Genomic DNA, 13,143 nt, shown 5'->3' with positions numbered 1-13,143 from the left:
TACATGGTAATATCTCATTATTCTTTAATTTTCACTTCCCTCACAACTAATGATGTTGAACAACTTTTTCCTGTGCTTATTGATAACTTTTATACCTTCCTTTGTAAAGTGGCTGTTCAAATATTTTACCTACATTTTAACTGGAATCCAGGATATTATTAAGTCTTAGGGATTCTTTTCCCTACCTTTGGTATTTGTCAAGCATATCTGTTTAGCAAATATTTTGTTTTTCTGTAGTGTTTTAGAACTTTATACAAAAACTACCATGACATCTATAAGTAAAAGGGCTTTGCTTCTTCCTAATTTTCACATCTGTTTCTTATCTTGTCTAATTACAATGGGTGGGACTGTCTATGTAGTGAAGAACTGAAATGATTAAGGATGGGCACACTTATCTTGTTTCTGATCTGTTTTAGAAACAGTCAAAATTTTAGCTATAGGTGTATCATGATACCCTTCAACAGACTGAGGAGGTTCTTTTCCACATGTATCTGCCAAGAGATTTTTGTTTTATCTAGAAAGAATAATCCTGTCAAGTTTTGTTTTGTTTTGTTTATGGTGGTGGGGACTGAACCAAGGGCCCCAATGCATGATAGGCAAGAAAGCACACAGTCTGACCACGGAGTTGCACCATAGCCCCAGCCCAAGTCACTTTTCTAAACCTGCTAACAACATGCTTTTTCTCCTTTATTCCTGCAAATGTGGTGGATTACATTGGTTGTTTTTTTTTTACAATTATACAAGTCTAGGATAAACTTGTGGTCATAATACATTATATCATTTTTTATTTAGTTTGCTAAAATTACGTTAAATATATTTGTGTCTATGTTCATGAGGGATACTGGTCTGTAATTTTTTTCTATAATACCTGTGGTGTCTGATTTAGGATTATGCTAGCCTCATAAAATGGGTTAGGAGGTGTTCTCTACTTTCTTTAAGAGTTTGTTTTAGATTGGAGTTGCTTCTTTAAATGAAAGTTGTTGGTAAAATCATCTGCACATGAAGTTTTTCTTTTTGTTAAGCTATCGGTAGTAGCAAGTTCAATATCTTTAATATTAGGCTATTCATGTTTTCTGCTTCACATCAGTTTTGTCAAAATGCTTAAGAATTTGTCCATTTCACCTAAGTTGTTCAATCTATTGGCATAACATAAGCCATAGTGTTTACTGTAAGTTTTGCTTTGGCTACATCCCACAAATTTTGATGTATTCTACATATTCCCATAATCATTTGCTTTGAAATATTTTGTTTTATTTTCCTGATGATTTTTTTCATCCATTCATAAATTATTTAGAACTTTGTTTTTAATTTCTAAGTAATACAGGTTTCCCTTTAAGTTTTACTGATTTCTAACAATTTAATTGTGGTCAGAGAACATACTTTTCATGAATTCAAGTTTTTTTCAGTGAAATGAAACTTCTTACACCTTAGCACACAGTCTGTGTAAGTCAATGTTCTGCGTGCCCACAAAAAGGAGAGAGGAGTGCTCTGCTGCAGTTGTTGGGAGTATTCTATAAATACCCATTACATCAAGGTGATTAAAAATATTCACACCTTCTGTATCTTAATGATTTTTTTTTTGGTATCTAGTTGTATAAATTGCTGAGAAAGGGATGTTAAATCTATAACAATTGTTGTAGAATTGTCTATTTGTCCTTTTAATTTTGTAAATTTTGATCTAAATATTTTGACACTCTATTATAATCCATATTTGTGATTTTTATCATTCTGATAAACTGACACATTCGTTATTACAAAATGTCTTTTTTTTAATCTCAAATGACATTGCTTTTAAGTCTATTTAATTTTATATCAACATAGCCAATTTGATCGTATACTGTTTTCACAGGGTGTATTTCTCTATTAATTTATTATATCAGTATATTTAAAATTTATTTATTATAGACAGCAGGGAGATGATTGTTTTTTTGTTTTGATGTTTTGTTTTGGTGGTACTGGAATTGAACCCAGGACCACATGCATGCCAGGCAAGTACTTTAACACAGAGCTATAGCCCCAGGTATATTGGTCTTGATTTTTGTTTGTTTTGATCTATCCTGACAATCTCTGCCTATCAATTGGATAAATATCTTCAATTTTAATATTTTTCCTGTATTCTCTTTTGTTTTTGTTCTGTTTTCCTGGCTTCTATTTGAATATTTTTAAAACTCAAATTTTAATATTTTAAGTTTATTTGTCCTTTTTTTATTTTTGTGTGCCCACCAAAATGAGAGAGGAGTGTGGCTTCTTATCTCACTAGAATTGTCCTAGGGATTACCATATGTATCTGAACTTTTCATAGTCTATTTAGAGTTAATATTTTATGACCACATAAAATATACAAATACTGCAGTCACATAAGGACATTTATCCCACTCACTCTTCATGTTATAATTTTCATATCTACAACCTCTACAGACATTACAAACCCCACAATACAATTGTATAATTTCTGCTTATAATATTCTTCAGAGTTTTAAATGAATGAAAAGGAAAAATGTTTGCTTTTAAATATTTACTTGCATATTTATTATTTCTGGTGCTGTTCAGTCCTTCCTGGACATTTAGTTTGCATTTGATATTATTTCCCTTCAATCTGAAGAATTTCCTTTAGCTTTCTTACCCTGCAGGTCTGGTGATATCAAAATCCCTACTTATATGAAAATTCCTTTATATCACTATTTGCTGTTGGGAAACAATATCTGATGGAAATAGAATTACCCAAAAAAGTGAAGAATATGACATGATAAAAATAGTGGCATACATAAAAGGCTCGTTTTATTAACATTTTTTAAACCAATAGCATGCATCTATTTGACAGGCCAAGAGGAACTGGATCTGTTGCTAAGATTTCTACCATGTCTTTGTACTTTCTGTTTCTCTGATTGTGACAGCCAAGATTAAATGGGGGAATACGGAAGCGAAGCATGGGAATGCAGGGAAATACATGAAGAGAGAATTTGTATAACTCAAAAATAACCTGGTAAACAGAGCCTGTTTTACTTGGAAAAGGAATTCAAATTTGAGTTTTTAAAAAAGTTACAGATTAACGTGACTGAAAATTATTTATCATTTCCCCCAATGAAGAGTCAGAATCTATTTTCCTTTCTCTTGAATCTCTGCTAGAAAGTGCCTGCTTTAGCCAAAGATATTAAAGGGGCTCTTTGACTTTTCTGGGACTAGCAATTCAGTAGACATAGCTTCTATGTTGGTCTCACAGAACCCTGCACTATTCTGGAAGAGGTCTAACTTGCTGGAAAGACCATGTGGAAAGATGCTGAGCCCACAGTGAAAGAGGGTACAACCTGCAGCCTCCCCATCAAGAGGTCATGTATGTGCATGGCACCATGCTGGACTTTCCAGACAGGCCATTAGCTAGCTGCAGACCATGGAGTGACAGCAATTAATACCATGCAGAGAAGAACCACGGAGCCAAGTTCTGCCCAAATTGATGACCCATAAAATCATGAGATATGATAAACTTGTGGGTGCTTTCAGTTACTAAATTCTGGGGGTAATTTGCTACAAAGTAATAAATAACTGGAACAATAGCTTACTATTTAAAATAAAATGAATAACAATGTAAGGTTGATATTACATGTAAATGTTAAATTATGACATTAACAAAGAGAGAATGTAAACACATGGTTGTTATCAACTTAAAGTAGGTAATGGTAAATTAAGTATGAACATTATAATCCCTAGTGCAAGTCGTAAAAAATAGTTTTAGCTAAAATTTCAATGGAGGAGATTTTAAAAATGCCAAAATATACTTGATGAATCTAAAAGAAGGTAGGCAATGAGAAATAAATAGAAAAGAAAAAGAAAATGAATTGGACTAGTGAAACAAAACAGAAAAATTGGAACCTAAAATCAAACTTAACAGTAATTACATATATATAAATTTAGTAAACTCTCTAATTTAATGGCAGAGATTATCAGAATGGGCAAAAGAAAAGTGAAAACAAGGGCTGGGGTATAGTTCGGTGGTAGAACACTTGCCTCGCATGCACAAGGTCCTGGGTTCAATCCCCAGCACTTCAAATAAATTAATTCAAGATTCAACTATATGCTATTGACAAACAACACTTTTAACATGTGAAGATATATACAAGTTATAAGAAACCACGCAAACACTAATTACAAAAAAAACTATATTAATTTCAAAGTAGATTTTAAGACAAAGAGTACAAATAAAGATATCATTTCCCAATGATTCATGGATCAATTCTTCAAGAAGACAAGCACCTAACAACAAAGTTTCAAAATACACATGCGAAACAAAAACTGTCAGGAGGAAAAAAAAAAAAAGTGTCAGAAAAAGGGAAAAATGGACCAACCTATAGTCATCACTTTAACCCTCAGGGCGGGAAATAAAGGAATAAGGGTACAGAATACAAGGAAAGCACTATCAACCAAATATACCTAATTAATATTTATAAAACACTACACCCCCAAATCACAGAATGCATACTCTTTTCAAATGCATATGGATTATTCATCAAGGGAGAACACAGTCTGGGTCATAAAGTAAAGTCTAAGAAATTATGAAAGGATGAAAACTCACAGAGGATATTCTCAGACGACAATGTAATTGTAACTCAATATCTGAAAAATTTCCAAACATGTGGAAATTAACTTACACACTTCTAAATAGACATTTGTAAAAAAGAATGTCATATGGGATATAAGAAGACATTCTTAACTGAATTACAGTGAAAATATACTAAAGTGTATGAGCTGTAGCTAGCACTGCAGTATACATACACACACACACACACAAACTTTGGGTTTTAGTTGTAAATGCTTACATAAGAAAAGAAGAAACTGTTAAAAATCAATGATCTAAGTTTCTACACACACAAAAAAAAGAGATTAAAAAAGTATTGAAAGAAGAAAATGAGAAAGAACAGAAAATGGCAAAATATAAAAAATGGGCAAAAAGATACAGAAAGTTGGTAAATCAAAATCAGAGTCTCTGAAAAAATCAATAAACTGGCTAAAAAAAACTTTGCTATAATTAAAGGAAAAAAAGACACAAATTATCAATACCATCAGTGAAAGAAACCATTGCCACAGATCTACAAAAGTTAAAATGATAATAAGAGTATTATGAACATATAGTTGCTCAATAAGTTTAACAAACTTAGATAAAATGGACAAATTTCATGAAAGACATAAATTAGCCCAAACTGGCACAGGAAAAAATAGAAAATCTAGTCCTATAACCATTAAAGAAATTGAATTTTTAATTAGAAACCTTTTGGCAAAGAACAAGCATAGATGACCTCACTGTTGAATTCTATCAATTGCTACATAAACTCTTAGATAATAAAAGAGAGAAGATAACTTTCATTTTATGAGGTAAGCTTTTCCTTGATAGAGAAATTGGACAGGCATTTTAAGAAAACTACATATCAACATCCTTCACAAACACTGATGCAAAAGTTGTTAACAAAATAATAGCAAATCTACTACAGAAACAAATAAAAAAGATAAATACATCAAGACAAGGTGGAGTGTAGCATTTTAATCAATGTAATGGCCACATTACATTGATGAAAACCATGTAATCATCTCAATATATACAGAAAAAGACGCTGACAAAATTTTAAATCCATTCATGATAAAACTCAAAATAGGACTACCTGGAATGCTTTATAAGCTGATAAAAGGCACATACAAATATCTACAGCTTATTGTAATGGCAAAAGACTTACTTTCCCTGTAAGACTGGAAACAAATCAAAGATATCTACTTGCATGTTTAAATTAAAAAATAGTAATATTTTAAAATTTATCAGTAGTTGGGCATGGTGGTGCACACCTGTAACCCCAGCTATTCAGGTGGCTGAGGCAGGAGAATACCAAATTCCAGACCAGTCTGGGCAATTTAGCAAGACCCTGTCTCAACATAAAAAATAAACAGGACTGGAGATGTGGCTCAGTGGTAGAACACCTCTGGGTTCAATACCCAGGATTGGAAAAATAAAATGGAGAGATGGAAGGATTAACATTGCTCAATATCAATTCTTTCCCAAACTGATCAATCGACAAATAAAACCCTAATCAATATCCTAGCAGGATTTAAAATAAAAATAAATTTATAGGCTTATTTTTAAATTTACATGAAAAATCAAAGGACCTTTAATATCCAAAGCCAATTGAAAATAAAAAATACAGTTGGAAGACTTTGATTTTCAGATTCATTATAAAGTTACAATAATCATGACACTGTATACTGGAGTAAAGCAGATAAGTAGTAGAATTAAATAAGGACCCTTGGAAAGTGTTGATAATCATATGGTAATTGATTTTTATGAATGTGCCAAAACAATTCATCATTGACTAAAAGCCTTTTCAACAAAATGTTAAAAAATAGCCATGTAAAACAAAACAAAATAAACCTTCAATATTGTCTCTGTCAAAATATTTCATCATAAAAGCTAAAACTACAAGACAACATAGAGACATGCCATAGCACCTTCATAGAAGTAGTGATTTCTACTACAAGACAAAGAAAATAATGTACATATTTTAAAATGTTAATAAATTAGAATTCATCAACAAATTTTAAAAACTTCTGCTCATCAAAAAATCACTGTTACACAACTGAACAGTGGGCCACAGACTGGGAGAAAATATTTTCAACAAACAAATCTGATAAAGGATTTGAATTCAGATTATACACAGAATTCTTAGAATGCAACAAAAACACAACCAGATATTTACAAATGGGCAAAAGAATTGAACAACTGTTTCTACAAGAAAATATATAATGACCAAAAGTGTATCATAAGGTGCTCAACCTTGTTAATCATCAGCAAAACAAATTTAAAAATCACAATTAGGTAACATTCCACAATCATTACAATGGCTAAAATGAAAAAGACTAACAAAACCAAATGTGGGAGAGGATATGGAACAACCAGTACACTTGAACTTTGCTGGCGGGTGTGCAAAAATGGTGCTACAGTTTTGGAGATCTGCTAGGAAAATACACATATACATTCAACCTATGATACACAAAGCTACTACTAGCTATGTGGTAAGAGCAATGGAAACCTAGGTTCCCAAAAACATACATTAAAAAAATGTTCACAGTAGCTTTATTCTTAATAGATAAAAGTCAAAAAATGAATAACTAAATGTGGTATGTTTACATAATGGAATTTTCTAAACAATAAAAGGACCAAACTACTGATACCTATAATATGCACATTAATGAATCTCAAAACATCTGCCAAGTTAAAGAGTCCAGATATAAGCGTACACATTGACAATTCCATTTACAGAACAAGCAAAACTAATCTATGGTGACAGAAATCAGAACAGCAGTCACCTCAGGGGGGCGAAAAGGATAGACCAGAAATATGTTTCAAATGTAGGTTTCATTAATCAGGTAAAGTGAGGCCAACAGATCTGGATATGGCTACGACTGAAAAGCTGATTTATTGTTCACAGTTTCCCAAAAAGGAGGCCTTCCATGCAATGTAGGGCCACATAAAGAAGAGAAGTTCACAGGTTAGCCAGAAGAGGGCAGAGGAAAATGTGGGCAAGATTCTCTATTACGGTTTCTATGTGAGGCAGGGTAACAAGCTTAGGATGGGCTAGTTGGAATAGCTTTAGTAGACTGTGGGTACAGGGGCTGTCCTAAGTTGTATGGAACCTGATGTGTGATGATGAGGGCAGAGGAATATTGGCCTGGAGTGTAAAGGCCCCAAACAGGAGGGGAGGGAATGTAGACTCTGGACTGGTTAGTTGGCATATGGAAGATAAGCTCCCAGGTGAGTAATTTACTATCTCTAAGAAGTGGCTAACCATGGGAGGGGCTATGTCTCCATGGTTAGAAAGGTACCAGATATCAAATCATCAGAATAAAGACATGTTTAATACACAAAGAAATATCTCAATATGAGGGAAATGTTGTGATTTAGAGAGGCCTATGCATTTGTTTACCTCCTGACCAACCCAATGCTTCTCCATGAGGCCCTGCATGGCATGTTGTGTTCCTTCCTCATTGAAACTGTATGAAACCAACTTTTCAAAAATTTTGCTGTTAATCTCATTGTGTCTTAATTATGTCACAATATTTTAAAACTACAGAGAAAAAAATACAGGGAGAGAAAGTTTAAAATTTTTTGAAGGATGTTAATACTGGCACAAAGAAATGCAATTACAGGCTCCAGGAACTTCAGGTAACCTTGACTTTCCTTTTATCTTTTTGTATGGAAATAGCAATAGGTGACAATGGATCAAAGGGTATGCCTTGTCTGTTATCTTCCAAGGAAGCCAATTCAATCTGAGTTAACTTTTCTTCAGTTAGGAGAGGCTGAAAGGGATCTGGGCTAACTAAAGAGATATTGGTCCAGACTCCAAGTACTTGGATCTCTCCTCTGTACAAACGTGTCTCAAGTAAACAAGAGCTCATGGGGGAACCCTCTGAGAGCTCCCTGTTCTACCTTCCTGGAATTTTAAGGCTCAACCACACCATGGCAAAGCTCACTTTCACTTTAAGTAAGTAGCCATCCAGAAAATGACTAAAGCAGCATGGCTGACTCACAGCCGCACACAAAAAATGATGGCATCCCTGGGAGAAGCACATGTCCTGGAGAGAACAGCACAGCACATTTACCTACTTTTGAATATACAACAAAGGCGATTTCACCAAGACTGTCAGAATTGGTTAGCTAATGTTTATTCATCTGTTCTAATAACGACAATGGGGGTGTTGGAGTGTTTTAAAAAGAAAATCCCAAATGCAGATATTCAAAACCAGTGGCCAGAATCATTATTTCATAATATTATTAATAAATGTGCTACCCTGTTGTGCTTAAAAACTTAAAAAGATAAAACCATATGTAAAGTAGTTGATTTGGAAGAGGAGGAAGGGAAATAAACTAGAAGCAACCTGTTAAGATTCACAGGAATAGGCAGAGGATTAAGAACAGGGAAAGGGGGAAAAAAATTAGGGATGATTTGTTTACCTTCTGTATCTCCCAAGCAAATCTCCAAAGGAGAAGAGGAGAGGTGCTTGTGACAGCTTTTCTTTTTGGAAAACAAAGAGCTTTAGTCCTTCAAATAATGCCATAGGCGCAAATACTCCAAAGCATTAATCTATTATTAGATCAGTGATTCTTAGATTTTAATTTTCATCGATGATCAAATTAAAAAAATAAAACAAACATAAAACTTTGAAGGACCAGTAAAAGATTCCCAACATTAGATCTGGACAAGAAATACAAGTTTTTAAAAGTATCCTCTCCTAATATCACTTCATTATAACCATCTACTAATACCACCATTTTAATATCAAATCACTTAGGAAGAATATAATCTTACGACATAAATTTTATTTAGGCAACTTTAAATATACTAATTGTACTATATTTTCCTTGTTTTGCTGCAGATCAATGATATCTAAGCAAGATATGTGACTGAAGCCATCACATCTATTAATCCTCAAACCCCACCATCTTCCCACTAATCTTTACCAGACAATAGGGGACATTCAGCATAGAACTTGGTCCACCTCATCCTTCTGTCTGGTCCCTTCAAAAAACTCATCTGTACCCACATCTCCATTTTCAGTGGAAGAGGTGTTCTTCTGTCTGTTTCTGGATTCCATAGCCTTTTGTCATGTCATAACATCCATAACAATCCTTCCCCTTTACCAACAGTGGTGGAGTAAACTCTTTGACATCCTTCCCACTGAGAGGTTGGGTCTATATCCCCTACCCTTAGCCCTGGGTGGGCTTTGTGACTGCTGGATGCAGAGCATATGCAGAAGTGGCTCTGGGCCCATTTTGGGGACCAGGCCTTAAAAGAGTGGCAGCTTCCACTTTCTGTCTCTTGGAATATTCTCTCCAAGAACCCTGAGCTGCCAGGTCAGAAGTCTGACAACCCTGGAACTACCATGCTGAGAGGCTTCAGTTGTCAGCCCCAGCTGAGTTCAACCTTCTAACTAGCCCTGCAAAGGTACGAGACATATGATTCATTGGATACTCCTGACTGGACCATTCAAAGCCCAAAACTACCAAATGACCTCAGTTAATGTTACAGAGACAGAATTGCCTGACTGGACCCTGCTTAAATGCTGACCCACAAAACCACAAGATAGGTTGAAATGAACAGTGTCAGTACATGTTGGCTTAATTTTTAATGCAGCTGCAGATTATCAGAACATGAGTATCTTCAAGACCTTCTCTTTCTCCCTCCCTTCAAGCTGTCTTTGTGTGTAATATACACATAAACATACTGAAGACTGGCCCAGACTTATAAAAACCTCTCATTTTACCCTAAGTTCCCTCATAGATTCATTTTTTTCCTTCATTTCATCTGTTTCCACCTTTCACTTCTCATCTTTCTGAAATGGTGTTTCTTCCCTAACACCATACTGGTGAAATTATTTTTAACAAGATCAATGATGTTTGAGCTTTGCTAAATACAAGTAATCAGGGCTGGGAATATAACTCACTGGAAGGGCACTGGCCTAACACATGTGAGACCCTGGGTTCCATCCACAGCACCAAAAGAAAAAGAAATACAAACAATCAATGACAGGATCATCCCTTCCCTTCCTGCTCTCTCTGCCTTGTGACGCTCCTAACACGCACTCCTTTGGGAAATGCTTCTCCTCTGGCCTCCTCCTGACTGCTCCCTCCCTCTTGGCCTTACCTCTCTCCTAACTCTTCTTTTTCCTCATTCCCTCTCTGCTGCCTATGACTTAAATATCAAGATTTCCTCAAGGTCCTCTTCTTCACTTCTATCTTTCCCCCATGCTTTTCACAGTCCTCCTGTAGCCATCCCTATACTCACTGCTTCAAATAAATGCTGTTCCCTGACACCCCTAAGTCTGCATTTCTGTCCTAGACCTTCCTTAAGAATCAAAGGGCCTATTCTTTATTTAAACCTGGAGGTGTTTAAACTCAATAAGAGCAAAAATTAAAATGTGCACCTCACACTCCTCAGATTTCCATTTTTAAAAATATTTTTAAGTTGTAGTTGGACACAATATCTTTATTTTATTTATTTATGTAATGTGGTGCTGAGAATTGAACCCAGTGCTTCATACACGCTAGGCAAGTGCTCTACCACTGAGCCACAACCCTAGCCCCCGAGTTCCATTTTACTGTAACTCCTAGTCCACATCTACTTGGGAGTGACACTTGAGTCTCCCTTCAGTCATGTTCATGCTGATTTCACTTTCTTAATTTAGAACTGGCTTATTCCTCTCCCACCCATTTCTAACACTATTGCTTAGGATCTCAAAATTTCTAACTACTCCTGGACTCCAGACTCAATTCCCTCTCTAATATCCTGTGAGAGTATTCATTCTAAGGCATAAATCCTAAACTATCACCCTTTGCTAAATTTCTCTAGTGATTCCCCAATAATCCAGGTTGCAATTATAATTCTGCAGCATGACATTCCCAACCCTTACCCTCTATGACTCATCTCTTCCCTTTTCCCACTTGAGTCCCGACAGCCAACTTCATAGAAGTATTTACAGTTCTATAAATTCAGTGGACTCAGTGGTGCTGCCAGCCTCTGTACCTGCTCTTTCCTTCATATGATACATCCATCCAGGGGAAAGAAAGGGAGGGCACTGGGGGATGAGACTGATCAAATTATTTTTTGTGCATGTACAAATAATTACAATGCGCCAATAAAAATAGATCTCTCCCCGACTCCTAAACCAAGTGAATAGTGACTTTCTGTTGAAAGCTCAATTTGCCTATAACCTTCTCAAGAAAGCCTTCCATGCTCCCTCATTTTTCAATAACTTTCTTAGTGTGCTTACTTTGTTCTTCTCTATAATGACATCTATTGAAACATATTTTTTACTCAACAGCTTATTTAGAAGTGTGCTTAAGCTCTGGACTGAAGCCTTCTTGGAAGTCAGGGATTTATTTTTTTAATCTCAGATCTCTACTCATTCTCTACTCATCTCTACATATAGTATGTACTCACAGATATTTGTTGAATGACTGAGAGAGTGAGTGGCATCTATTGAGTTGCCACATTTATGTTTCATTGAATTTCTTAACAATATTACAAAAAAACTATGAAATTCATTAAATTTCTCCCTGTAAAGAAGTAAGGCTAAAAAAGGGCCATATCAATATTCACCTTCTCAGCTTTTCTTTGCTTGAATGAAGAAAGGAAATCTTTTTGCTTTTCTCAAAATCTGGCAATGGAGTCTTTAATTCAAGTCCAATATCATTTCTTACAGATTCAGCGCTAGAAACAAGATAAAATGATACCACATATTAAAGAGAAAAATTCTCAGGCAATATTAAACAATAAGCACAACACACTTAATCAAATAATGCTTCCTAAGTCTCTTGCTTCATACAAAGGATAACAACAATAAATGTCTCGCTTCCTACAAAGGAACAATAAATACTGAAGCACTCTACCTTATGCATTTTGCGCAGAACATTTTATCTCAAAATTTCAAAAGACTGTATTAAAATCATTGTAAGTTCAATGTTCAAAATTCTAAAATATACTGATAAAGTATAATAGATAAAAGCAGGATTAAAATGTTCTGATTTCATTGATTATGATATCCCAAATTATAGACAGTCCCCCAACCAACCTTGGTTTGGCTTATAATTTTTTCACTTCACCATGGTGTGAATATACACCAACACCACCTTTCCCTTTTCTACTTTCAGCACAGTATTCAATAAATTACAAAACATATTCAATGCTTATGTAACGTATTACAAAACAGGCTTTGTGTTAGATGACCTTGGCCAATTATAAGCTAAGATAGGTGTTCTGAGCATGTTTAAGGTAGGCTAGACTAAGCTATGCTATTCACAAGGTTAGGGGGATTAGATGCATTTTTGACTTATGGTAATTTCAACTTATAATTTAAGTTTTTATTGGGACATATCCCCATTGTAAGGAAAGGAGCACGACTGTATCTACTCTTCCGAATAAACAGTACCAGCCAAGAAATACCCTTTTCAACTTGATCAGCAGAGGGCAGGTTCTTTCTATTCCAAAACTGATTGTTTAGTGGACATTTTCTGGCTCTTCTATTTTTCAGGAACTTCTTCAGGCTTTTCAATTGATTTTTTTTTTAAATCAACCTAAAAATCATGCAAACTAATCCCATTTCCTTTATCTA

The 13,143-nt window shown here is 34.8% G+C and overlaps 1 protein-coding gene and 1 non-coding gene across 2 annotated transcripts in view; one reads left to right on the top strand and one right to left on the bottom strand.

Annotated features, from left to right (window-relative positions):
- Sohlh2 (spermatogenesis and oogenesis specific basic helix-loop-helix 2) overlaps positions 1-13,143 on the bottom strand; it is a 51,738-nt gene that overhangs the window by 15,604 nt on the left and 22,991 nt on the right. The window contains exon 7 of the mRNA XM_071611757.1: positions 12,132-12,242. Within this exon, the coding sequence (XP_071467858.1) occupies positions 12,132-12,242 (111 nt within the window). The remainder of the gene's footprint in view (positions 1-12,131; positions 12,243-13,143) is intronic.
- Positions 3,973-4,044, top strand: Trnaa-cgc (transfer RNA alanine (anticodon CGC)). Its single transcript has one exon. It is a non-coding gene; the product is annotated as a tRNA-Ala (tRNA).

Source organism: Marmota flaviventris, chromosome 4 (genome assembly GCF_047511675.1).
Source record: "Marmota flaviventris isolate mMarFla1 chromosome 4, mMarFla1.hap1, whole genome shotgun sequence".
NCBI lineage: Eukaryota > Metazoa > Chordata > Mammalia > Rodentia > Sciuridae > Marmota > Marmota flaviventris.
This window is presented reverse-complemented; position numbering and strand designations above follow the sequence as displayed.